Source organism: Carettochelys insculpta, chromosome 18 (assembly GCF_033958435.1).
Source record: "Carettochelys insculpta isolate YL-2023 chromosome 18, ASM3395843v1, whole genome shotgun sequence".
Lineage (NCBI taxonomy): Eukaryota > Metazoa > Chordata > Testudines > Carettochelyidae > Carettochelys > Carettochelys insculpta.
The window spans coordinates 25227187-25254362 of NC_134154.1; the positions used below are offsets into that span (position 1 = coordinate 25227187).

At 52.2% G+C, this 27176-nt stretch overlaps 1 protein-coding gene across 2 annotated transcripts in view; it reads right to left on the reverse strand.

The window, feature by feature from the left end:
- HIP1R (huntingtin interacting protein 1 related) overlaps positions 1–27176 on the reverse strand; it is a 67846-nt gene that overhangs the window by 7524 nt on the left and 33146 nt on the right. For both annotated transcript variants that reach the window (XM_075012999.1, XM_075012998.1), the window contains 22 exons: positions 24646–24707; positions 22821–22961; positions 20735–20792; positions 20566–20641; positions 18739–18876; positions 17720–17778; positions 17565–17637; positions 16976–17159; positions 16480–16568; positions 15525–15641; positions 14537–14638; positions 13009–13203; positions 12236–12383; positions 11411–11497; positions 10324–10431; positions 8542–8678; positions 5787–5897; positions 4671–4729; positions 2980–3010; positions 2802–2864; positions 2057–2157; positions 990–1095 (listed from right to left, as the gene is read on the reverse strand). In XM_075012999.1, the coding sequence (XP_074869100.1) occupies positions 990–1095; positions 2057–2157; positions 2802–2864; positions 2980–3010; positions 4671–4729; positions 5787–5897; positions 8542–8678; positions 10324–10431; positions 11411–11497; positions 12236–12383; positions 13009–13203; positions 14537–14638; positions 15525–15641; positions 16480–16568; positions 16976–17159; positions 17565–17637; positions 17720–17778; positions 18739–18876; positions 20566–20641; positions 20735–20792; positions 22821–22961; positions 24646–24707 (2245 nt within the window). The remainder of the gene's footprint in view (positions 1–989; positions 1096–2056; positions 2158–2801; positions 2865–2979; positions 3011–4670; positions 4730–5786; positions 5898–8541; positions 8679–10323; positions 10432–11410; positions 11498–12235; positions 12384–13008; positions 13204–14536; positions 14639–15524; positions 15642–16479; positions 16569–16975; positions 17160–17564; positions 17638–17719; positions 17779–18738; positions 18877–20565; positions 20642–20734; positions 20793–22820; positions 22962–24645; positions 24708–27176) is intronic.

Here is a 27176-nt window from a genome sequence, read left to right on the forward strand (position 1 = left end):
GGCAGCTACAGCTGCCATCTCCCATCCCCACGGCTCTGCAAAATCCTCCAAAGGCAGAGCCCCACAGAGGGGAGGGTAGGAGGCTGGCACGCAGGGGGAGCTGCAGCCAGCTCCAGAGTGGGCACCCCCCGCAGCACCCAGGTTTCCCCTTTAAGAGCAGGCAGCTTGCTACAGAGCCCATGCTGAAAGCAGACAGGTGTCCTCTTCAGGAGAGAAGGAGCCCCTGTTGACTATTTAAATTGTTTGCTAACTGCATGATTAATGGGGCTAGATTAAGCATGTCTGTTCCTGATTTCTTTCCGGAACATGATGCCAAGACATGTGAGGTTTGTCAGTTACCATTTAAGGTCCCTCTAGGAGTGTCACTTCCATCTAACCCAATGAGTTGTAACAAAGACTAAATTATTTGGTTAGTTTTTACAGTGCTACTGGACTGCTTTTTTGTTTTGCTAAACCAACGAGATTTTACTGCTGCCGGCTTCTTACAATGTATCTCGTAAATACATGTTCCCTGTCCCCTCCCCCGACCAATGCTACTCAGCTCTGAGTTATGTCGGTCATTTGAGAGCGCCGGTCACTCAAATACCAATTAATGAGAGTTTAGCTGTATCTACCTAGCCCTCATTTGAGCCTTTAAAATCCTCTTTTGTCCACATACATGGGAAAGGTGGTAGCAAATGAAACACGGATCATCTCCAACACAGGTGTCTACCGTTCTTTGTTTTGTATAAGTTTCAGAACTCTTACTAGTGAGTCACCTCAACAGGAGAAGGAGGAAGTGGTGTATCCTCTTTTCAGACACCTTCTGGAGATGAAGCATTTGCCCCCCGGATTCTCATTCACAGCCTACTTGAAAACCATAATTAAATTTCTCTTCATGATAGAATTTTCTTAGCTGGATTCATAAGGGGACACAGAATCCCCCAGGCTGACCCCTAGACATGTCCCCACCAGACCAGAAAGACTTGATGCCTCTTACAGATGCATACCTTGGATGCAGCCACCAACTGGGCTGTGCTGGCCGCAATCTCATGGGAGCAGACGATCAGTTCCTCGTATTTGCCTGTGTGCAGGACCACTCTGTCCGCAGATTCTCTACAATATAGATGGACAGTGACGTCTGATTAGAGAGGCTTGGTGTAAATTTAAAGCCGGGAAATGCAAAGCTGTAGCTCCTTAGAACATGGCATGTGCCTTTAAATCATTGCTTGCAAAGCTTTTCTTTGAAAAGGTGTGTGTATAGAGGACACATGTTAAAACCCCAGGCTAGAAGTACTAAAAGGGTGTAAAAACCAAGGAGGAAGAGGATGATTAGGGTGGTCCCATAAGGACCTGGATTCAGGCTATCAGTATACAAAACTTCCTTGCAGTGAAATGTGTTAAGTTATAGAATATTCTCCCCTAGACCCAAACCTACCAGTCACACCGGTTGGAACAGAGTCCTGCTCCTGGCAGGACTCCGCCCTACACTGTTGTCACTATTTACATTGTGATAACACCCAGTACATAACTCAATAGTTATGATTTTGCTAACACAAGTAAAATCCTTTCCCCAGGACAAAGCTTACAATCCAACATCTGTATTAGTAGAAGCTGATGACCAAAGGGCAGCAGCCAGGGAGACAGGAGCTGTTCAATGAAATAAGGGGTTTGGATACAGAAAATGGAGATATGATTTCATCTGCTCTCTTTGGTCAGCTCTTAATTCAGTTGCTTGGAGGAAACCAGAGCTCTCATTGGTTTACAGGTCTGGATGTACAGAACCTCTGTATATGCTTAATGCAGTTCAGCCTCTATTTTTTTTCCATTCACAGGCTGAATAAATTTTGTTATGTGCACCAAGGCTTGTGCAAATGTGCACCACCAATAGAAACACCGGCTGCCAGCTCTGGGCGCTTGGCTAATCAGCCGGGCAGCACCTCATTCTCTCCTAAGTGGCTGCCCCAGCGCTCATTTTACCGGGAACACTGATCCTGAGAGTCATCTTCCATGCGGTGCGTGAAAACCATTTCCAGTCTGGGACTATTTAAAACCTACAGGTGTGGCAGACACCTACACAAGCTGTGTGGCTCCCCATCCCACCGCTTTGGAAGCAGAGATCAAGCCTTCTGTCCAACGGGAGTTCTTCGCATAAAATTCTTGGGTCGTTGCTGCCCCCTGTTGTCACAAAAAATATTGTTGCATTTCATAGGCCACACTTTGCACCTGTTTCTCAAACAATAAACATATCAAAATTGAGGTGACAGTTTAAAACTGTTCTTGAAAGCTTCAACAGCCTTGAGTACACCAAGCACAGCTTGTCCCAGGGGACTCCGGTCAAACAAACTCATGCTACAAAAATACAGAACAAGTACGCTACATTTTCCCCAAAGCAGGAGGCTCTCAAATCAATAGCTAGACATGCCCTCATTTCCAGCCATGCTGGGCCCAATGTCAGTGAGAGCTGCAGGCATTTCACATCTCTTGACATCCCAGGCCACATTGACCTAAATACCTAATCAATAACTCTAGCTCTCCAGGACTGAAAAAAATTGGCTTGTGTTTAAAACAGACTGGATTGAGTCTGTCACCATCCACTGTACATTGGCCAGACTTGTTAAGATGAAAGCAAACATCTAACAGCACAAGTCGCGGATGCCTTTTTCAACATACATCTTTCATTTCATAGCACACAGTCTGATTCAGAAACTGACATTAGGTTAGTATTTGTGCAAGCCCAGCAATCGGTGAAAAAAATTCCCCTGGTATCATGTGTCAGCCCACAAAGAGGAGTAGATGGAGGGTCCCGAAGGGAGCCTTACCCTTCCGCTTTCCACAATCTCCTTCTGTAAGTGGGTAGATGTCATTACGAGAAGCCTAATTGCCTGAAACAAGTCAAAGCAGATGCTATTGTTTTACAAGGATTTTATAAAGAGTGATTGCTCAGTCGCTTGTTTTAAGTTACCAGGAATTTTAAGGGAGGTTTAACATCACAAGTACCTTCATCAGATCAGTGCAGGAGTTCAAAATTCTGTTGGAAAGAAGAGAAAATATTTAGCAAGTTTGAGTCACAGACCATCTTGTGCGTGACTGAAATGAAACAGAAATGAAACCAGATCAAGCAGAACCCGCTGTGAGGGACCTCAGTAAACTTCTTCAAAAAGATACAGCAATGTCTGTTGCACAGATTGATCCTCTCTAGTTCAGCACCCTCTGGACCTGACTGGTGCCAAATGAGAGAATTTTGCCAGACCACAGGAGGTCAATATTGTCCAGCACATCACCAACACTTCCACTGCTTCATAGGCTCTTTGAAGACATTTAATGGTCAATTCGAGCTAAGAAACAGCACAAAACACTGAGAGCCAGGACTGGTGGCTGTAAACAAACTTTAAGGGACCATGGGAAACTTGGGCATACACATGATAAGTGGTCATCCAGCTAACTAAAATCATGCCGGATTACAGATGTTGCCAGATGAGAGTTCCAGGTTAGAGGGGTTTAACCTGTACTCATAATTTTGCTGCAAAATATACAGTACCTGCTCTGGTAGAGTGGTTTGAGCACTAGCCTTGACTACTAGCTACCTGGGTTCAATTCCCATCTCTCACTAAGCTATGGGGACAGGTAAATATGTTGGAGGGTATGGATAGAGTCCAGAGTGATCTAGATAAATTGGAGGATTGGGCCAAAAGAAATTGGATAAAATTGAAAAAGGACAAGTGGAGAGCCCTGTGCTTAGGATGGAAAAATCCCCAAGCACCCTTATGGGCTGGGGACCAACTGGCTAACTAACAGCACAGTAGAAAAGGACCTGGGGATTATAGTGGGTGAGAGGCTGGAAATGAGTCAACAGTGTGCCCTTGGAGCCAAGAAGGCTAACAGCATTTGGGTGCACTAGGAGAAGCACTTGTTATTTCCCTCCACTTGGCTCAAGTGGGGCCTCATCTGGACTATTGTGTCCAGTTCTGGGCCCTCCAAGTATAGAAAGTATGCAGATGTGCTGGAGCAGGTTCAAGGGAGGGCAATGAAAATGATTAAGGGGCTGGAGCACATGACCGCTGAGGAATTTGCGATTATTTGGTTTGCAGAAGAGAATTCTGAGGGGTAATTTAACAGCAGCGTTCAACTTCCTGAAGGGGGGCATCTAAAGAAGACGGACGGGTGGCAGAACAAGGAACAATGGTCTGAAGTTACAGAGGGAGAGGTGTAGGTTGGATATTAGGCAAAACTTTCTGCAGGAGGGCAGTGAAGCACTGGAATGCGTTACGGAGAGAGGTAGTGGAATCTCCATCCCTAGAGGTTTTTAAGGACTGGCTTGACAGAGTCCAGGCTGGGATGATTTAGTTGGGGTTCATCCTGATTTGGGAAGGGGGCCAGACTCGATGACCTCCTGAGGTTCCTTCCAGCCCTAGGATTGTATGATTCTGTTAGCCTGGCATCTTCTATCAAGGATGTACTTTTTCCTCTCACTCTGCATGTGACAGATTTCTTATTTCAAGCAAAATGTTGAAAGTACAGTTGTGCAGTAAGTTCTGATGGTACAAGGCACAGGTAAGCCCGGGAGACACCACTACCTAGATGACTTCATTTAAAGACAGCTATGGCCTCACTAATAGCTCTTCCACTCAAAAGCACAAGATCCAGACTCCATGCGTGCTAACTCTCTCTTAGCTGGTGCTTTTACTTACCTCTCATTCACTTCCAGTTTAACGCCAGAGCTTTTATTTCTGGCCTGATTCATCATCTCCTGTTGAGAATACATGAAGAGGTGGTTAAAAACTGCCACCTGACTGGCTGTAGTAGGAAAAATAAAGGAAGAAAGTTTCCCTTTGTGAGATCCTGTCAAATGAACTGACGTTGTCAGGTGTGAAAATTCTGGGTCCTTGTTTGTCTTGGGATCTTGAGTCAGTGTGTGACAGGTACAAAGTTCTAAAGGGACTCAGGCCAGAAGTCACACAGATTTCTGACGTGTGTCTTCTGGACACAAAGGCTGGGGCTACACTAGAGAGTTTGGTTGACAGAAGGGGTCTCTAGAAGAACTAGAGGACACCAAATGAAATTAATGGGAAGCAGGTTCAAAACTAATACAAGAAAGTTTTTCTTCACACAGCGCACAGTCAACCTGTGGAACTCCTTACCAGAGGATGCTGTGAAGGCCAGGACTCTAACAGTTTAAAAAAGAGCTCGACAAATATTTGGAGATTAGATCCATAGATGGCTATTAGCAAGGGGTAAGGTATGGTGCCTAGCCTTTTGTCGAAGGCGGGAGATGGAAGGCAGGAGACAAATCGCTTGGTCATTGTCTTCGGTTCACCTCCTCTGGGGCACCAGGCATTGGCTACCGTCAGCAGACGGGATACTGGGCTAGATGGACCTTTGGTCTGACCCAATATGGCCGTTCTTATGTTCTTATGACATAACTCAGGGAGCATCTACACACTTAAAGCATTCTGACAACAGATTCTCGACAGAATTCTGCATTTGCCTCGACAGTATTATCCCGCAAAAATCTGAGGCATAACAATGTCTTGACAGAGTACTGGCAACAGAAGTGCAGCGGAGACACTTCTGTCGACAGAGAGGTCTTCAGGTTGCCAGGCAGCCCTCTTTGCAGAGCTGCCGTTCTGCTTTCTGGCACCACAGGGCAGCACAGTCTGGAAGCTCTCTGTTGACAGAGCAAGTTGCGTGTAGATGCAATCTGTTGACAGAGGTTCCATCGAGACTTCCCTGTTGACAGTAAACTTCTGTCGACAGAGATGCTTCTAGTGTTGACATAGCCAAAGAGCCAAGTAGCTTCATCTTACCTCTATCCTTTTGACAGCATCTTCAATAGCTGCTGAGGTGGAGGCCATTTCCTTATCAACCATATCACCCAGCTCTTCTTGCTTGATGTCTAAGCTTTTGGGTCTCAGCTCCTGGCAAAGGGCAGAAAGCAACACACCAATGTTAAATCTGGTGTCAGGATAAAAACTTCCCTAGAGATTTCAAGCAAACAACTAGCAAGAATATCTCTCTGGTCTGGAAAGAAGAAATGCCCAAGACCCCTACTCTACATAACTTGGAAAGACCCAGGTGAACCAGCGTCTTGTAGTATGTTTCTCAGAAGAATCTCAGAGCAATTCAAAGGGTCGTCAAGGAAATTTGGTTTTCTGTTTAAAGAAAGCACTTCAAAAAAACAGGGACAGAACCGCACTTCACAATGGTGCCATTTCTCTGCCAGATAAGAGCGCAGTGATAGCTTCCTAGAGTGCTTGGAAGGCAAAAGAGCCCATTGTTCTCTAGTTTAGTACAGGTCGTACCTCCCTGGTGTGGCACCTTCGGGCTTGGTCTACACTAGGCAAGGAAGTTGATTGCAGCTATGCGGTTCTAGCTACGAAAACTAGAATTGACTTATCTGCAATTGATTTACCTGGCCGCCCACACAGAGGCAGGTCGATGGGAGAGTTTCTAATGCTAGCGGGAGGGTTGGGACAGAAGAGCGCATGTGGGTTTGCAAGTTTTTCACAGCTTCAGAAGTCACTGAATGGACTGAAATACCCTGAAACCAGCTCACATTATTTCCAGTGAGATGCTACCCACCATCCTGTTATTTCAACCTCTATAAACAAATTCCTCCTGGAATCAAAATAAATCGTGTGATAAATAGTCTCAGCAAGGTGGCTGTGTTACTCTGGAGCTTCACAAACAACAAGACGTCCAGTAGCACCTTAAAGACTAACAATTTTAATTATTAGTTGGGTCTTACCCATGAAAGCTCATTACCTAATAAATAAAATTGTTAGCCTCTCGGGTGCTATCGGCTGGCTTGGGGTTTTTATAAAGCACCTGAGGAATTTTAAAAAAGCCAAACGTTAAAACAGAGAGGTTGGACTTGGAGCAGGTTCCTCCAGCACCAAATGCCCAGCCCCAGGAGAGGAAGAAAGTGAGAGCAGCAAATCAGCTCTTTGGTCAGGAGTGTCTCCCAGTCGTTGCTTGTGACACCCAGCCCAACACAGCCTGCTCCTACCTACGGAGAACGGGTGCTCCTGCAAATACAAAAACAACAAGAAGTCCTGTGGCACCTTCTAGCCTAACAGATATTTTGGAGCATAAGCAAAGACCTGCTTCACCGGATGCATCTGACGAAGCGGGTCTTTGCCCACGAAAGCTTATGCTCCAAAATATGTTAGTCTATAAGGTGCCACAGGACTTCTCATTGCTTTTGAAGACACAGACTAACTCAGCTACCTACACTACAAGTAAACTGTGGAGGCTGCAGGTTCACAGAGACACTTGATACCAGCTGTGGACATGGTTCATCAGCCAGGTGCTCTGCGTTCATATCTGGAGAAGATCATAAAGAATAAGACATGAAACCCGTCCTCAGAGAAGGGTTCCTTTTTCCAGCCGGGGTGTAGAGTGCTGGATGATAACTCAATACGCACTTAGATTTTAAGATGTTGCCAAATACAAAGGCAGAACTACTGGCCAGTGATTGCCACAAAGAGAAAGGAGAGGGGATTTAAGCAGAGCAAGAGCAATGAGGCTACAGACTGAGGCTGAAATCAATCGCAGGTCTGGAGTAAAGGTTTCCAGTTTAGACCAGTGTTTCTTAAACTTTCTGAGACCCTGGAACACCGAACAGCAATTTATCTTATGCAGAATACCTATGAAAATTTTCTTTGAAAAACCTGTCAGACCAAAACCAAAACCAAAGCCAAAACAACCCACCCCGCCAAAAAAAACGAAACCCCCAAAAACCAAGCAGCAAGATAAACAAGAAGGAAGGAAAAACAAAAGGAAGTAATTTAATCAGGTATCACAGCACTGAAGAAGTAACATTGTATCTGGTTTTTAACAACAGAATATTTATCCCAGCAGTGTATTTTTTCCAAGCGCCGCTCGTGGCACACATGTGAATTGTTCACGGAGCAGTGGTGATAACAGTGAGGAGGGAGGGACAGCTGTGGATGGAAGGGAAGCTAGTCCCACACTTTGTGCTCACCGGCAAATGTATAATTGCCAGCCAAAGACACCAGAGGGGGACCCTTGGCCAGGAGCAAACACCCATAATGGCGACACTCGAGGAGGGAGATGTTCTGGGGCTGGAACGGGCCCTTCTGAAGAAGGTGAAAGTGCCAGGCAGAAAACCCAAGCCGGGCCCCAGCGCTGGGTGTAGCAAGCTGGAAGGCTCCAACGAACTTTCCAGCAGGAGAGAAAGTGAAAGGTGTTAAGTGTTTGCTGCTAAGCACTACTCACTAGGCACCAGAAGCTGCCTGAGCAGTGCAAAGGCTCATATTCGCTGCTATAAATAGAAACCAGGAAACCCCAGGCTCTGCAGCACACAGCAGGGCGGACAGAAGCTGGGGGGGTGGGGCAGGAGGGACTGCAGACTCTATATTTTTTTCCACCTGAATCATCCAAGCCTCCTCCGACGTGCACATCTCGGACCCAGTGGTCTAATTAATTCCGAGTGTAGCGCCTCTGGGTTAGATGGAGTTACACCAAGGTCAGTTTGTCCCAAGCCAGGGATGTGCGTCGAAGACCAAGCGTGGCCCCACTCTGACAATGGCCCCGTACCTGGCCCAGTTGAAGGAGGCCCTTCAGAGTTCTTCTCACGTCCTCTGGGTTTGCCTGCCTCAGCAGCTGCTTGTCCTTCAGCTCATTCAGATACTCCAGACTCCGATGCCCGCAGTCCCGGCAGGTTTCAGTTAATCCTGAGGTGGGGAGAGAACCTCCGTTACGGCAAAGGATTAACGAAAAATGCAGGTGGTTTCTTTTCTTCTTGTGAGGGAGCATGGCCTAACGGGCCAAGCATGGGCCTGGGAGCCGGGTGCTTCTGAGCCCTAATCCTGACATATGACTCCATCCAGGACCTCCTCCTCTCTGCCTCAGAGATGTTGGGTGGGTTAAACCAGCAGGTCTCCGACCAAAGTGAGTTGTGAACCTGTTTTAATAGGGTCCCAGGCCTGGCTTAAAAACTTCCTGGGACCCAGGAATGAGCTTCACCACCTGGCACCAAGGCCAGTGCCTGAAGGCTTCAGCCCCAGATGGCAGGGGTGAGGTTACAAGCCCCCGGCTGGAGCTACTTTGCCCATCCTTCCCCCACATGTTATGGCTCAGGCTTTGGAGTTAGCCCCCCAACCTGAGGCAGTGGGGCTGAGGTGGATGCAGGCTTCAGCCCCTCCTCCCGGGTCCTTGTAGTAATTTTTGTTGTCAGAAGGGGGCTCAGGGAAGTGGAGTCTGAGAACCCCTGGCTTAAGCAGTGGTTGTAAAATGCTTTGAAGAACCAGCTAATTCAGCCGATATGTGAAATTAAACAACAGGACAGACCAGCAGCTGGAGGAGTCAGATGAACAGACAGGAACCTCCAAGGCTGCCTGGCTTAGGAGCCAGAGCACTGGGCTGGAGCTTGGATGACATGGCTAGCTCTGCCAGTAACTTGCTGCATGCCATAGGGCAAGTCACATTGCCCCCGGGGTCTGCTTTTCTGTGCAATCTTTGTCCATTTCCTTCAGTTCAAACCTAATCTCTCTGGGGCAGGACTCTCTATGTGTTGCATGGCGCAGACCTGATCTGAGTGGATCCTGCTAGGTGCCAGTGTCGTAAAAAATAAGGGACAGGCTGCTTCAGGGAAGGCTCCTTCCTGGCAAGTCAGGCGGAGCACCCGTCACATTTACTGAGTGCTTGACTAGACAACAGAAGGGAAGAACCGCTGAGGCCTGCACCGCGTTTAGTGAGCGAAGAAAGGCACTTAGCTCCGCCTCCCCAGTCCTAACCATCACAGTGAGTCACTCAGTTGCCCCCCAGCTGACACGAACCTTCCTGCTCATAATCAGCCACCGCAGCAGCGCAGGAAAGTACTGGCTGCACGTGCATCTCCTGTCTCCATCAGCCAGGCGCCGACAGCACCGGTGGGTCCCAGAGCCCCCTTGTACTAGGCCAGTGGGGGCAGAGGGGGACTGTTCTCCAATCCGCACCAACCTCGGGCATCGGGGAACACGGGCAGGTGTTGAGAGCAGGGGAGAGCCCATGCACTTGTCCTAACAAGGCACGAGCTGTGCTAGCTGGGTGGGTTTCAGTCCAGTGTCTGCATCAACTGGGCTGTCAGGACCTTTGGCACTAACGGGCACCACCCTGGCAGAGAGACCAAGGCCTGAATTGGCCGTGGAGACCAAAGTCCCCTGTTCCTGCAGGGGGGATGTGTCACATGAAGCTTGAGTGAGGCCCCTCAGCCGGCGGGGCAGGGCTTCTGCATTGGCAGGCTCAGCTGTGGCTGCCCTGCGAGTGGCTAGACAGGGGCTACCCAGCTGGGGCCAGTCCTAGCAGCACCAGGGTACAGGCTCGGGGTTCGGTACTCACTGTCGGCAGGGTCGGTGGGGGCCATGTGGGACGTAGCGCTGCCATTCACGATGGCGTCAGCGGTCAGGTGAGCAAACTGGGCCAGGGCTGCCACCAACCCTGAGGCATCTATCCAAAGAGAGAGAGAGATGAACACCGGTGCTCTCACATGAAGGGACCACAGGAACACTTCAGGGACCATTCTAGGCTGGCAGCGGCCTGCCCTGTGGCTAGCATCTCTTTCCTCTCCTCCCCTCATGCCAAGCGGCTGTCAGCTACCCCACAGCAGAGAACAAAGGCTAGCATCCGAAGCACCAGCAGAGCTGGGACGCCAGCTGAATCGGTAACTGCCTGACAAGCGCAGAGTGGTCCATGCGCGGGCCTGGGAGCCAGGGCTCCTGCCCCCATGTCCGAGCTCCAGCCCTGACTAGCTGGGTGACCATGAGGAAATCACCATGGCCAACCTTTCCCAAAGAGCCTGATACTGACTTTGAAGAGACATCTGCTCCGAACTCACTTGGCTCCCCTGGAAATTGCACCCTTAGGAGCTGAAATGTGGATTTAGGAGGCTGAACAATCTTGGCCTTAATCCTGCGGAGCATCAGCACCCCTCCATCCGGGAACAAGCGCCCCAGACAGGCAGGGACCTGAATGCCGCGAACACAGGGAGAGGCTCAGGAGTTCATTCAGGGTACGTATGAAAACGTGCCTCTCGGAGCTCACACGCACTCGACACCGAAGTGACAGACTAGGGCCAGCACACCCCATGCTCCCCAATACACCCGCAACCAGAAAGCTTCCAGCGCTGTCACCACTCAGCCCCCTCCACCTTCTCCCAGCCTGACTATTGCTGCCAGAGTGCGCCTGCCGCTTCCACACAGGCACCTGGCCTCTCAGCCCTGGCACAGCATCGCACGGTGTTGGCCAGAACGCGCCCCATTGCTGCGTGATTTATTTACGCCCTCCAGATTTCACAAGCAAATTAAGCACAAGGAATTCTTCCGGGCTGGAACCAATCACGGCAAGCACGCCGAACTTCCTCGTCCGCCTGTTTCAGACTGGACTGTCCAGCCTCCTGTCCAAACACACTGTGCCCAGGTGCCTTTACCTGTCATGTTAGTCACGTACTGCGCGTGGCCGTTCTCCAAGGAGCTCACAGACTCCAGGGCTGCCTGCGCCCGGCTGATGAGGTAATCTGCAAAGACACCCAGGTTCGAGTGAAGGTGAGGAAGGAATTAAGGTGCCATATACCTCTATGAACAGCCCAAAGCTTTGGAGGATGCAACTACGTCCCCATCAGCAGAGTTAACCTGCTCACAGCTTTCCAGCTCACACTGCCCTCGTTTGACTGCCTTAGTAAGAGCAAACCTTTGAGGACTGAGCTAGAGTCACCGTACAGGAGCGGAGCCTTTTTGCTACAGACCTCACAAGTGCTACGGTTATTTTGAGATGCCTCCAGTTCACTGAAGCCCGATGCTTATTGAGCTGGGGGCAAACTTCTTCTGACCTGAGGAGACCTAGGCAGCCTGCCACCCCTTTCAGATCTGTCTCAAAGCCAAGGGCACAAGCCTGAGCAGCATTCTGCCAAGCGTGGGATCAGCATTAACTGTCTGTGGTAGGAGGGCTGGTCCCTCTCCTCACACTCCAACAACTGATGTCCAGCCGACTACGCCACACAGTGTTCAAGCAGTACTAGGGTCTGACTTACCACAAAAGGAAAATTCTAGGTCGCCAATAATCTCCCCAGGGAAACCCAAGGAGCCTAGAGCCCCTCCTCAGGTGCAATATTTAGCCAAGAAGACTGTGGCAGGAGAAAGCTTATCAGGCAACATCACCCACCTGTCTGGGAGAAGGCACAGAGCCACTCACACCTGCAAAGCTTGTCTCTCCCTTCCAACGGCAGCTGATGGCCTCCAGACAAACAGCTCCCTACCTGGTGAGCTGGTGCATCGGATGTGCAAGGGGTCATCCAGCTTTGCCAGGGCATCTTGGATGATGTTCTCTGCCTCCTTCACCGTCCCCTGCAGCATCCCAAATTGGTCATCCAGCAGCTTCTGCTGAAGGCTTTGCTCCTGGCTTCTCTGTGGGTTATCAACAAAAAGATGTTACACATGCTCCAGCGTCTCCATGTCCCTTTCAGCCTGTGGAGATCGCTTTGTCCTTCTCTGTAGTAATCATTCCACAATGCCCCTTGTCTCAGGATTTCAGTGGGCTTTGCATACAGTGTTCCAGAAGCTGGCGGGTAGCATTATGCCCATTTCACAGATGGGGAAACTGAGGAGCACAGGCAACAAGATTCACAGGATCACACAAAGCCTGAATTAACGGCAGAGGCAGGAACAGAACCTAGGAGTCCTGACTCCCAGTCCCCTGCTCTGACCAGAGATGTGGGAGGCTTCATTTATTTCTGGCAGCAAATCCCCTGGAGATCTGCCTGCAAGAGATGCTGTCTCACTGTGAGTGACCATTTGAATTGCCGGGTTCAACACACCAGCTGTGTGGCTTTCACGGACTGACAGCCATGTGGCATTCATACACTGACCACAAAGGCGACTGCTTTGGCTTCGGGCAGATCCGTTTCACATTGGCCAAACCTCCTGTGTGGCTCTTTTCCCTGCACATGCATCACGTGGGCCTCAGCAGGTTCTGGGAAATGCTCAGGAAAGCGGGTTCTGCCCTAAGACCCTGAACATTTCTTCCCAATACCTTCTCTACGAGTTTCCCCTGCAGCTCCTGGATTTCCTTAGCACTCTTCTCTGTCTCCTGGCTCAACAGCAGCTCCTTCTCCTGAATCAGGCCCTTTATGGACAGCAACTCACACTCCTTCTCGCTCACCGACTTCCTCAGCAAGTCCTTCTCAGCCTGCAGGGCTTCCACTTGGGAGTGGAGCTCGGAGCCAGTCTGAAAACAAAGCAGGAGGAGCCAGGGTCTCACAAGCGCTCACCCAATTCAACTCCTCAGCACACACCATTGCTTGTTCCACTGCGTACCAACTAACCCCATGAGAACTGATGGCATCCTGGTCTGGCCTGCTGTGAGGGATTCTTGGCTGTCTAAAGACCTGGGTAGGAATTTAGTGCTCTTAGATGGCGATGAGGGACAGCCCCCGACTCAGAGATCCCTCCCGTTGTCCAGCAGCAGCGCAAGCTTCCCTCAGACTGTTCTCCAGGTGCGACCAGCACAGGGAGTGGCAGGAGATCACAGAAGCCACAGATCCAGTGGTGGCTTCTGTGACGGGGAAACGCTCCAAGTGGAAACCGGCCTGGGACCCCCCAAATTCACTGACACACAGGCCACTAGACAGCCAGCCACTGCCAGTGGAGTCGGTGGCCTAGATGTGAATGATTTACAGCCCAGGACAAACCCCGGAGGCAGCCCGTCCCCATACAGCATCTGGGCTGAGACTGGGCGCTGCTTATCTCAGAGGTGCGGCACAGAACTCCCAGCCCAGGGTAAGTGGACTGACAGGAGCTTTAAGCCTCCTCTGTGACTTCTGACTCCTGGGCTACTCCAGGGCTGGACTGGCCTCTCTGTAGCTTGGGACGGCCCTGGGAGGTGTGGCAACAGACTCACAGGGCTGCCTCGTGGGGCTCAGCAAGAAGCACCCCAATCCATGGCCGCTCTGCTGAGACTTGTGAAGGGGAGCTCAGGAGGCGCCTTACAGCTGTCTGACCCAGGACCTGCGCTGTGGAACTCTGCCCCTGGCTAGACAAAGGCCTGTCAGTGCCCTTTTTATGCCACTCCAGCCCTTTTATTCGCTGCAGAGGGGTTGGCACTGGGGGAAAAACGCTCAGGGTTTGTACATGGCCCTTGCAACTCCAATTCTGCAATCCGAGGTCCTGCCCGTGCTGCCTCTGTAGCCTGTCGTGGTTGCCTCCTGGTGGATCAAGCACTCAGAGAACCTGAGCGTGGGCAGAAAATCTCCACTTACAAGGATCTGAGGAGGGGCCATTGCCTGGTGCCTGTGGGCCTGAAATGTGGTTGAGGATGAGCTGGAAATCCGCCATGGTAGTGCCTGGCCATCTCCACAAGGGCAGAGGGGCAGGCACCCTTCATTTCCTTCTCCAGCAAGCCATGGGGAGGCTGGAAAGTCCCTGAGAGTTAGTGCATCCCCAGGCACTTTCTTACAGGTGGGAATCTGCTGGGAGTCCGATTTGCAGAGGTGCTAAGGAGCCCCAGTTCCCTGCTCAGCACTCCAGAAAAGCAGCATGTTCCTCCCCTCTGGGCCACATACCTGCTTGGAAAGGCTGAGGGAGCTCTGGACATGGGTCAGCTCTTCCTGCTTGGCTTCCAGGTCTTGCTTCAGCTGCTCCATCTGCATGGCCTGGTCTTCCAGCTGCAGTCACCGACGGACACGGCAGGATGAGGCAGGATTCGGACGCACCCTCGAGACAGCCCTCCCGTTTCACTTTGGTGCCCATTTATACTGTGGCTTTCTACAGCTCTGCCACCCCGGGGGCCCTGGGCAGGGCAGGGTGGGGCAGGGCAGCCTGACTCATTAAAGAAACAGGGGCTTATGCTTTCCAGCCATGACTAGGTATTTTTTGTGCTCTAAAGGGGCCCAATTTGCAGAGGCCGGGTGCTCGGCACCTTCTGAACCCCAGGCTCCTGTGTGGTGCCCAGCTGGGCCCCCAGAATCATTAGTCACTTCGGAAAACGTAGCCCAGTGCTGGGGATTTCACAGACGCTGAATCTGGAGACGTGGGTGAAATCGCTTGGCAGCCAGGTGGCTCACATGCACATCTGGCAGCGCCAGCCTGAGTGGCACAAACACAGCTTGCTGGGAAGGGCTGGAATCTCTGCTTGCCCTGGAAGGCAGAGCGCAGGCTGTGCATGGGACACAAGTACTCATGTAGTGACCCCCCGTGCAAGGGGCTAGTGGAAGGACTGCTCTCTGCTTGGAGAACTCCAGGCCTATTGCAAAACAAATGCCAGGAGCTGGTGTTTCAGAGACGCTGAGAGCTCCCAGCATTCAGGGCAGGCCGTCTTAGGCCTCCGCACCTCAGAATCATTAGGCCAGAGAGGGACCCTTGGTCTCAGGGCAGCCTTTTGTTCTGTGGCTGCCAAACCAGCAGAGAAACCCGCACCTGCCCGAGCCCCCCAGTGCTACACACATTCTTCCCAGGTACAAACCCATGCACGTTCATTCTCGCAGGAACACACTCAGCCCTTAAGGCTATTTTGGTGCAAACTGAGGCGTTCTGGGGCGGCCGCAGACATACCTTCATCTCCGACTCCCGCTTCACCTGCTCCATCTGAAACGCCAGCTGCTCTTTGACGTGAGCCACCTCCTCCTGGCTCTGCTGGGTGACCGTTAGCTGCTTGGCGGTATCTGCGTTCTGAGCACGAGAGAGGAAGGGGGGCGCGTGTGAGGGGTGGGGTAGGCGACACCGCACCACTGCTGCTAGGGCTAAAAGCGCTCCATGACTCACTCAATTCAGTCGATGCAGATTCTGATCTCTAAATTCCTCGTTCAATCCTTTGCCTCCATACTCAGGCCACTGAGTCGGAGTAGGAACGGGTTTTGGACGGCCTCTTTCCTACATAGTGTGTCCTGGTCACACCTCCTGAAACTGGCACTCTCTGGTCCAGCAACATCCTTCTTCTGGCATGACCAGGGATGTTCCTGGACCAGACAGCCAGGCAGGAGGGCAAGCAGCTGGTATCCCAGCAGGGGAGAGTGAGGCCGGGACTGGAGGCAGCATCTCCCGGCCTCATGGAGCTGGAGCAAGGGGACTGGAGCGGGAGAGCTGGGAAGCCACGGCTGGAGGGCCAGCAGAGGGCAGACAGGGACTGGTGGCATGAACCTCCCCTGGTCTGGCAAAATCCTTCGTTTGGGACCACTGAGGTCCTGAGCTGCTGGACCAGGGAGGTGCAACCTGTATCCCAAAATTCTGCAGGTAGCAGAAAGCAAGCCACTGAGAGGCCTGAGTGAAGAAGAAGGGACTGTTCCTGCTGAGGTTTGAAAGGGGAATGATGGGAAGACACAGCAAGGCTGCAGATGTCAGGAGGCGGCCCTGGAATTAACATTAGTGGAGAGGAAAGAGGCTGGGGCTTGACGGGCAACAGCAAGAGGGGAGTGGAACCGGGAGAGAAACACGTACGAGAGAGCCGCTTTCTGTGACGCTGTCTGCTCCCCTCAGGCCCCAGCCCTTCTGCAGCGCCAGCCAGCCCTACCTTTCGCAGCAGCTCGGCGTGCGTGTTGATGAGCTCGCTGTGCTTCTCCTTCAGCTTGGCGTAGCGCATCTCCGTGGCGCTGGCTTTCTCTGGCAGAGGCAAGAACAAGCCCCGTGTCCATCACGCCCCAAGCCACCGTCCACGCACTGCACTACGGTGATTTGGTACTAACCCGCCGTGGGTAACCCTCAGCGACTCACACCCACGGGGAGAACAGGGAAGAGGAGCAGGACTGGTTGCTAAATGTGGGTGGATCCAGTTTATTCTCATCATTTTGACATAAGCAGCTAATGGCAATTCCCTTAACAGTACCTGCTCCCGCACACAGCAGTTCCCAAGAGCAGCGCGGCAGGGGCTGGAGCTGTTCCTGACCAAACAACGTCCTCTCCTCAAGGGATGGGCCCAACCCACAGCCCTGGAATCGGCCCCCCAGGGGCATCAAAGGTTTCTAGGCCCCTCACTCATGCTCTCAGGAGTCTCTGAGGATGTCACCTACTTTCCGCTTCGATGTAAAGCCCCTGCGCTCGGCTGCTCTCCAGCTGAGCCCTCTGCAGTCTCTCCACCTCGTCCCGGAGCTGTTCGTTATCCACCAGAGCTTTCTGCTTTTGTTTCCGCTGCTCCTCCAGCTCTGCCTCCAGGCTGTTGATCTGGGCCTTGAGCTGCGTGATGTACCGCTGAGCCTGCGGACAAAACCATCTGCGGTTACCCAACTGATTCAGCGAGCCTGGCGTGGACTGAGCACAGGGCTGGGGGCCAGCTGCTCCAGAGAGCTGGAGCTGGCTTGGACAATGACTCGGACAATGGCCTGCTCTGGGTTCCTCAGCTGCCGCACCCCCCCATGCTCCTAGTTCCAGCATCTATGCTCCAAGTACACAGAGCCCCTCATCTGGTGACTCCATTCAGTGAAGGGATTTCAGGCCCACCATCCAGCTGAGGTAATGGAGAGGACACAACGTGGTGGTGGGGGAGAGGAACTGGGTTCTGTTCCCAGCTCTGAGGGACTTTGGGAAGTCGCACTCTGAGGTATCCAAGCCACATCACCCTCTTCTTCCTGTGCCCCAGATCCAGGCAGCAGCAGGTTTTACCTCCAGTTTAATTTTCTCTAGCTCAGCCCGAAGCAGGTCCACTTCCTTCTTTAGGTTTTCGATCTGCAGGTCCCTGGGGATAAAGAATGTGCCTCGTTACAAGCCCAGAAACCAGCATCTCCCTCCTAGCAGACGCTGAGCGCCGTCCCCCTCACCTGTCATCCCGAACACCATTGGGGGGGCCAAAGGTCTGTTCAAATATATCTGACACGTTCTGCAAAAGAAAGAGGGCCTGCGGGTTAGGCTCAGCCCGTCAAAGGGGCTGACAGAAGCTGGCCTGACCCCCATAGCCTGAAAACCAGCGACAGAAAGTCTGAGAGGGTTAAAACGTTTTACACACAAGCTGTCAGTCGAGCCGGAGACAACAGGTGCAACAAGCCCAGCAGGCTGGCTGGGGAGAGCAAAGTTCATGCCACTTACTCCCTACCAGGGATCACCCACCTGTGTTCCTTGTAAGCTGAGAGGCAAACGCTGCCCAGCTGATCAGCAGAGTGGCCACGTGTGTTTCAGCCGTTGGTGGTGTACATTTATTTAACAACCTCAGTGCATGTAACAACATTTATTCCACACGTGGAAAAATGTGGAGAGAACACTCTCACCCACTCCGACAGCTTCCGTGACAAACCGCAGCTCTGCCCTCCCACCTGCCACCTGGACTGCAACGATGTGACAAAAATATCCCCTTCCTGTCACCACAGTTCTTCAAAACATTGTTAAATGTCATTGTGCTTCCAAGTTAGAAGGCCAGGAGCTCCCCAGATCACGGGGGTCTGCATCTGATGCTGCCATTACCTTCCCGAATCCCCACACCCAACCTGGCCGTATTACACAGAACAATGCCTGGCCTCAGCTGTAACCAGCTGTGCAAAACAAGGAAGAGGCAACCATGTGGGAGGAGAGGAAGTGTCCCGACCAAGGTGAGTGTCCAGGGGGATTAAAATGCCAAGACCAAACGTCTTGTCTTTCAGCCCAGCTGCACAGATGGCCTGAAATGGTGCGGAAGTTCCACCGTGCAGTGAAAAGAACACACATCTTGCTCCAGTTCCATGTTTAACCAGCACTTCTCATTTCAGGGCCTTGGAGGGGAGATTAACACAGGCCTTTAGCAGCCGCAACATACTTTGGTTTTCTTGTCCTTCCAACATTCCCCTGAGACATATCTCTGGACTCCCACCTGCTGTTCCACTGGGGGAGCCGTACTGATCTCGATTAAGTTTTCTGGTTCTTCATCTTCCGGGGCCTCCTCGGGGATCACAACCACCGGCTTCACATGCTCTGCCAGGGCAGACGCCCGCAAGAAGTTAGGAGGGCTCTGTCAAGACAACAGGAAACCAAGCGTGTTTCACCAGGTGTGAAATGAACTAAACGGTGCATTCGGAGTACAGCCCCAGCCGGGGTGAGCACCTTGCTAGATCAGGAGGGTACCCAACATTAGTGGGTTAATACACCACTGTGACTAGACTCTGTTAGTGCTTCTGTATCACAGGGAACGGGAGAAGAATACTCCTGTGGTTCTCACACTGGCCTCTGCAGAGCTATTCCTGATGCTCTCAGGAACGAGGCAGCCGGGGCAGAGCCACCGAGAGGTTTGGTGTCTCCTACAATGTGGCCCACAGAGTGGAAAAAAAAGGGGGGAACCCCTGAAGCAGGCAGCTCCCTCCCTGCTGATTCTCCACAGTGCCGGGTGCGCTGCCACCTTCCTCTGAAAACTGATGGGACCATCGTGACATGCTTTTTGGCATCATTCCTGCCATTGGATCAGCCCGAACTCCCTCCCTCAGCACATGGGGCCCACCAGCCACCACCATGCTCCAGGAAATGCATGGGTGACGCTGAAGGCTTCAGACCATTGAAATAAAGAGCTGGCAGGCAGAGCCATCCCATCCATAGGATAGCTCAGGGTGGCTGCCTTTGGCCCCGCACTTTGGAGGACCCCGCAGCAGCCTCCCCAGTGGGAAGGTGCCCGATATTGAGGTTAGCCTGTCTGGGATTGCCTGGAGGGCCTGTGGCCAGCAGCAGGGATCAGGCCCCCAGCGCTCTGTGGCAGTGGAAGCCTGCAGGAAGCAGAGGAACCCAGCTGGGAGACGGCGGTGGAGGGAGCAGGCTGCTGCATCACTCCGCTTCCCAGGCTCCAGCTGCAGCGGTGAGGGGGAAGGAGCCCCCAACCCCTGCTGCTGCCACCTGCTTGTAATCCCCTGGGTCATGTGGCTCGGGGGATGGGTGCACCAGGAATGGGAGTGGGAGAGCTCAGAGCAGGGCCAGGGCAGGATGGGAAGAGGTGGGGCAGGGACTGGGGCAGGGGCGGGATGACCCAGGCTCCCACACCCCATCTAGGGACAGCCCTAAATGCAAGAGGCAGGCCACGCTCCCTGAATTTCCATGAGCACTCTCAGTAGGCGGCCGGCACAGGGAGACGTAAAACTCGGGCGAGGCCCCTTTATCTCCCAGCTCCCTTGCTCTTGGACTCTGAGGTACATTTGGACACCTGGAGAGCCAGGAGTTGCCCCTATGCAACTGAAATCACCAGAGCTCCCTGTTTTCTACCCGAAGGGCCTGGCTTGGGCTGTTGGCACGCTTCTTGTTCCCGAGGCACCGTTACAGCACTCAGCTTCCCCTGCACCGCACGCACGCAACTGACTGCTGGGCCTTTGGGGAAGGGACTGTCTTCTATGAAGTGTCCTGTACGCATCTGGGTCTGCACCAGAAGACCTCGGTACCAGCAGGGCCAACAGCTACTGCAGGCCTGGGGTAAGGTGGGAGGATGGTCTGGCTCTGTGCCCTGGAAGGGACGGGGCCAAGTGGGGAAGGGGCGGGGCCTAGGGCGGTCAGCTCTCAACATCACCCAAACTGCAGTGCTGGGCCCCTCCTCAGAGCCACGTAGAGCAGCGCTGCCGTGGCATTTCAAAGGGGCTTCGAAACTCCAGGTCCCAGGGCAACCTCCCCGTTCACGTCCCCTTGCCGGAGGGCCTGCTCAGTATGCAGTCAGGAAAGCAGATGGTACCTCTGGCAGCCTGGGGATTTGGATGAGCCGCTTGAAGTACAACATTTCTGAAGCCCTTTTGAAGAAGCTTTTGAGGCTGGAGAGAAGAAAGCGGAAGTCACTACCACGGGTGAATGGAACACTCAGAACAGCTGAGAGGCATTGCCCCCACTAGGGCCTCCTTCGTTACCTGCGGAACTGCTCGTGGAACCGGTCTCGGTGACCTTGCAGTGTATCAGCCGGCAGACCTGGAGAAGTCGAGGAGATAAAGGAATGAGCAGCCCTGCCTGATAAACCCAGCAGGTACTAAGTCAGCGCACACAAAGCCCTTCACCACCCAGTGCTTCTGTCGGGAAAGGAACTTTCCATATGCCTGAGCCAACCAGCCAGAAAAAACTGCCCAGGAAATACGGAGGGAGAAAGAGAGACCTGAACACTCCAGAGAAACGGTCCTGAACCGAGACCTCGCCACAAGCTGCTCTTACAAATCCCCAGCCAGTCTCCAGGAGAAGGTGTGGTCGAGTTATGATTCCTCAGTGACAATTTAACCTGTTGCCGGTCAGATTAAAGTGACGTGGGCATTCTACTGCATTCTGCCCCAGTAGCTATCCAGGCTGTTGCAGCCCTGCCAGGCATGGCCAGCAAGTACTTGCCAACCAGTTGGAGCTACTCAGGGGGACGTTGCTCTCAGAGCTGAAAGGGCGATTTCTATTGTTCGAGAAAGGGACAAAGCCAATGAAACGTACCTAACAGCTTGGCCTGGAAATCGGAAACGTAGCAGGGGAGATGGTCATTTGTGTTTGAGCCAAACTCAATTTGCTCTTTTAACGCAGGTGGGAACATGACGCTGAAAGGAGACTGGGCTCTGACCCTCTCACGTTTCCTGGGAATGTCTAGTCCTGGGGTTCCCAAACTCCAGGTGAAATCAGACCCTTTCTCCCTATCCCCTGGGGAGCTAGTAACACATGCACTGCAAACAAGGGAACTAGTCAGAAAGTCAGCAGTGGAAACAAGTGGGTTAGAGCTCCGTGCACGCGGCCCAGCCTGACAGTGCTACTGAGCTGTGGGGAAATACCCACTGAAAGCTGATTGCAAGGAAAGGTGCTCTGGGATTAACATGTCTTTAATGGGTGGGGAGGCCCTTTAAAGGGCATCACAGACCCAGGCATAGAAATGCCTCTCTCGGTTGAGAACCATCCCGTGCAGATTGCTGCTTTAGCTCTTCCAGTCAGAGCAACCTTCAGCTTCACCCCTGAATCAAACAAATGGGCTCAGCGAGACACATCGTTAAGGGAGACGTTTGCAAAATGCACCGTGGCCACCGTGCACACAGCTCATATTAGTTACCGTAAGCCACTGCGTGGGGATTAATAGTGCAGAGGGCACCCATCCACCAGGCGACAGGATAGATTAATGGCTCATGTAAGGACTGTAGAATAGCAATCACATTCCAACCCCCATGGCCAGCTGCGTGCACACCAGAGCCTGCTACAGCCTTGAACCAGCTTTAAATGCAGCCATTGCTAGTAGAGGTCCAGAAGTTCCCTGACTACTGTGCACCAGGAGTTTTACTTTCAGAAGTGTATTTTAACCCCAGGCAAGAGATGCCCTGTGGGGTCAAGGCTACGGACTGTTCCCACTAGCCAGAAAATTCCCGCGAGAATCCTCCTGACACTCTGGTGTTAGCCAGCATGACTCTGCTCTCAAAATGGGCAGGGCCAGCAACAACTGGATATTTAAACAACAGAGTCATGGGTTCCAAGGGTGGAAGGGAGCATGAACTCGCCCTACTCCGACCTCTGAAGAATCTCACCCCATTAACCACGGCCCCTGCTTGGGCACCTGGAGAGCCAGGAGTTGCCCCAAGGCAACTGAAATCAACAGGGTCACCCGTTTCCTACTCTGAAGCAACCGGCGTGTGTTGCTGGCACACACGGGCCTCTCTCGTCACCAGGCAGGGGGAGGGTAGGTGCATTGAATTAGATACTAAGCTGCACAGTGTCTGGCACAGTCAGAAACGCTGGGGTGGAGGAGGTGGCAGGGGCCTGAACGTGTTTTTCAGTGCAGTGAGCTGGGGCATAGGAAGCTACTGAAGACACTTGACTGCTGCAGACAAAGCCAGCTCAGTACTTATTCACGAGGCACCTGTTCATGGTGTTAACCTGCACCCCAAGCAGCTGAACAGCCACAGGTGCAGTGAAGTCGGCAAGTCAGAGAAGCCACGGTGAGTTCAGAGGGGCAGCGCGCCAGGCAATCAAGCACAGAGGGTGACTCACAGGAGTGGAGCTTGAACATTAACTTGACGGTGTAGTGATAGAGGTGGCTGCAGTCCTGGATCACCTGGATGAGAGGAGCCAGCCGGCACTGCACAGACGACATCTGGGACACGGCCATGGAGGTGTTGAGCTGCCTGAGAACTGCAGAAGGAAGCGGGGTTAGGACTCATCTACTTAGAGGCACAGTTAATACCGGCTGCCCAGGGGATGGTCAGACAGGATCAAAGGGCCTCAGTGACAGGCTGCTCCCAAACGAGGAAGGATGCCCTCCTAGTTAAGGTACCAGGCTGGGAAGCAGGAGATCTGGGTTCTAATAGTGGACAATATTTGCCTGTGTCTATCTACTGTTACCAGCAGTAATGGGGACCAGAGATGTGCACTCTGGTTTTTACCCCATCTCAGGTTACAGTGTGACAATGTACAAGCCAATGCAGCGTAGCTGGAATTGCTAGACAGATCTCGGATCAGATCTGTTCAGGCTTGGTTTCATTCTGGAGAACCAGCACAGGGGTAATTCTGACAGAGCCGGCAGCTGAAGACTGGCTGTCTTTGTTTACTGAACTTGCCTGTGGATGGAGCAGAATGTGCTATCTGGATTACAAAGCTTTATAATTAACTACACAGTCCGGTCTCTACCTGCCACAAGTGGCATGAACTCTTGATTCACATGCAAGGCCAGCGCAGCTGAGCTAAAGCAGCTGCTCTCCCTGTGATCATGACTTTCAGAGCTCTTCCTGTTAGTCCCTTAGGAACTAGGTGGGCTGTCTCAGGGGCTGGCTGGCACCTGACGTTACCCATACTGAGACCGAGATGGCTTTTATTCTCCGGGTAAGATGCCAGCTCTTTCACACGCTGATCCACTGGCTCAGAGGTTTCACCTCAAACAGCAGATAGTGTCTGATGCTATAAAAGGAAGAGGGGGCAAGGAAGAGGAAGAGGGCATAAGATACTCTCCTGGCTCCATGCTGGAATTGCCTCATGCCCTGACCAGGAGACTGGATTGCCCCACCTGCAGGTTTTGTAACTACATGTCATCAAATGGTCAGAAGATTGTTTACTTCTTTCACAGAACCCAACCAGAATATTTAACTCCGACTTCCTCTGCATTCAGATTAAAGTATTTGTGAATATAAAATAAGAGTTTTAATTTTCCCTCAGCATAATTGGATCATTTACAACCATCGTGGAGGAGACAGTAAGAGAATCAAGTGTTTTTAGTCACTTGGGAAGCAAAGACTATTAGACTATATTAAGTTTCCAGCCCCCTCTCCAGCTGCACTGGTTAAAAAATTAAAAATAAAAACCAAAAATTTTAAATCATCAAAAATTCTTTCAGAATGAGACTGGGCAAGTAACAAAAAGCAGCCTTGCTGTTTCCACAGGCTGAGTCCTTCAGCTCTCAAAGAGGACATTTCAGAAAGGAAAATGAATATTTATAAAGAATACATTACTGACTGTAGTCTCCGGCTCATGGCAATAACAGCTTTGTGTAATGCATGTAATTAGCATCTTCGTGTCAATAAGCAAAAAACCGACATCCTTTCTGAGCAGTAACGCACGTGGTTTGTCCTGATTCAGAGCCAACAGAGGGTTGCGACAAGCAGTCAGGTTGTTAAATGCCTTCCCCAAATTGGCCTGCTTGGACAGCTGAGGTTCTGAGCGAACAGATCTGACAGGCTACTTTAAAAACCTCCGCCTCTCATTATTAGATGAGGAGAGACTAGATCTGAACTGGATTACTAACCAAGATGAGAAACTGCTACCTCTCGACCTGGGACATAAAGAAAATACCCACAGCAGTAGGGGACAGCGGTACATTGCTTACCTGACTCTGTGAGTCTGAGTTCACAGTCCATGTAATCAAACATCTCAATTGTGAGCTGAAAGCTGGAAAAACAAAACCCGGCCAACACGTTACAGGACCTGCAAGGGCCGGATCAGCACAGAAACCCTTCCTTAAAAAGACACTGAAGTTCCGTACAGCCCAGTATCGTAAGACACCTTCACAACATTGTCAGCTGCACGGTTCTGACCACAGCTCGGCACACTGTGCCTGGGACAACAAGCAGGCTAGGAATACAAGCCTAACTCAGCGAGTGAGGGGACTGCTGTGGAACTAGACACGCCCTTAGTAATACAAAGCAATTCTACGAGCATCGAGTTCCCGTTGTGCACGCGAGCCATGATGCTATCGTATGCTTAGTACAGGTTATCCCTCCGGCCGAGGGGAGGTCAGGCCCCTAGCTGCCCTGCATGGGAGGGACAGCCTGCTGGCTTGGCACCCCTCCTGGCTGCCACAGTCTCCCTCTCCCAAGGCCGCCTGGAGGGGGACCACACTCCTGCTGGGCTCCCCATGGGGTTATTAGGCTCCCTGCAGCTGCAGGACTGCCGGTGGGGCTTCACGCCCCAGCCAAGCTCCCTACTGGCTCCCTGCTGTTGGGCTCCCGGCATCCTCCCGATTGAGGCTGGGCCCCCCAACCCCAGCTGGGCTCCCCATAGTGAGACTCCCTGCTCTGGGGCTGCCTACAGCAGGCTGCTGCAGGGCTCCCTGCCACCAGCAAGGCTCCACTCTGGCCCGGATGGCTGGAGCTCTCTGGTCCAGCAACCTCCACGGTCCTCCCAGACTAGGGACGTTGCTGGAGGAGAGAGTTTCCACCCGTACTGCAGTGCGGTCGTTGGGCTGGGGAGCATTCCTGCAATGCTCACACCCCAAAGCTTCTTCCTCCCCCATCGCGGGAGAAGCTGTTATTGCTACGGCACTCGGTGCCCTTTCACCAACGCCTCCCACAGGAGCGGCTTGGCGCTAACACAGAATGAGGCAGCGTTTGGGGCCGTTATGAAAAGGCTGTCGCCTCTTTCCCCAGCCCTAGCGCACAGTATTGTTCCACCATCACCCACCAGACACACCCGCTAGGACCCAAGATGTTGCAAAAGGCCAAGACTTCCATGGCGAGAGAAGCAGATTCTCCCTGCTTACCCCATCCTGCTTGTGCACTAGACCAGGGGTGACCAACCCACGGCTCTTTGAACAACTAAATGCAGCCAGGAGCCGCGCGCCGGGAGCGCCGTCTGCTGCTCTGCGCAGGCGCCTCAGCACTTGGCGGGAGAAGTGCATGGCAGCAGTGGCTCTGGTGAGTCGCCAGCGTCGAGTCTGAGCGGGGGAAGGGAAGCTGGGGGTGCCTGGCTCCGGGAGACGGGGAGGGCAGTGAGCCATGTACCATATATTTATTTTTATCTATCAATCAGTAGCTAGCTAGATAAAAATAAAGACAGAATATGTGTCTCTCTGCATTCTATACACGTGGCTCTTTGCACTCTATCCGTGGCTCTTAGTCCCTTGTTGGCCACCCCTGGACTACACTATCAGCTCCCCTGCTCTGCAAAAGGGTCAGCCCCCATCTTTACGGTAAGCAAGGCACCTCCTGAGAGTTCCCAAACAGAATGAGATGAGGTTGGGAGCAATGTTCCCTCTAACTTTTTCCAACCATGTGCAGAATAAATTTTATTACGTGCACTGGGGCATGAGCAGATGTGCAACAGCAGTAGAAACACTGCTGCCGGCTGCTGCTGGCTGTGGTCGCTTTGCCAATCAACTGGGTGGCTTTTGAATCTCGCCTGGGTGGCTGCCCAGGCACACAGCTTACAGCAAACACTAGCTGGGAGTGGAGCCACTGGGCTGGTTTTGGTTGCATTTTGGTGCACACAGAATGAAAGGAAGTCAGCCATTGGCTCCTAGAGCCTTCTGGGAAGCAGATATCTGGCCATTCTTACCACGGGGTCATGGCTGCCGTCTGCTTAACAGATGGGCTTTTGAATCGGGACCACAGAAATCAGAGGTACTCAGATGGAATGTACTTATTGGGCCATCCAGGCAAAATCTTCCACCATCCCTTGTTCCTGGCAGTGTCTTCTCCAGGACTCTGTCCAGTCTTAAGAGACAAGCAAAGGGGCTTCCACCAGCTCCCTTTGGAAAAAATCTAACAGCTGTCTGTTTCCTAATGTGCTGCTTAAGATGACGGAAATTTTGGCCTGACTTTTCAGAGGTGCTGAACACCCAGGTGTCCAAAGAGAGCTGCAAGTTTTCAGGGCCACTGAAAATCAGGCCTTGGCTTATTTGCACTGTGACTGTGGCTGACAGGGTTGGCTGATGGGCATTCAGGCAAATTTCCCCTGCAGGAGAAGTATCATCAGCATGCACTTACCAGATCAACCACCCTCTCCTTCACACCTCCCGCAGCACTCCTGAAAGGGACTTCCGTGCAGAAAGCTGCCTGTTGCACTCAGATTTATGATGCATTTTATTGCTATACCATTCTAGTAAAATAAGCCAGCATCTGACTCCAGCAGAGAGGAATC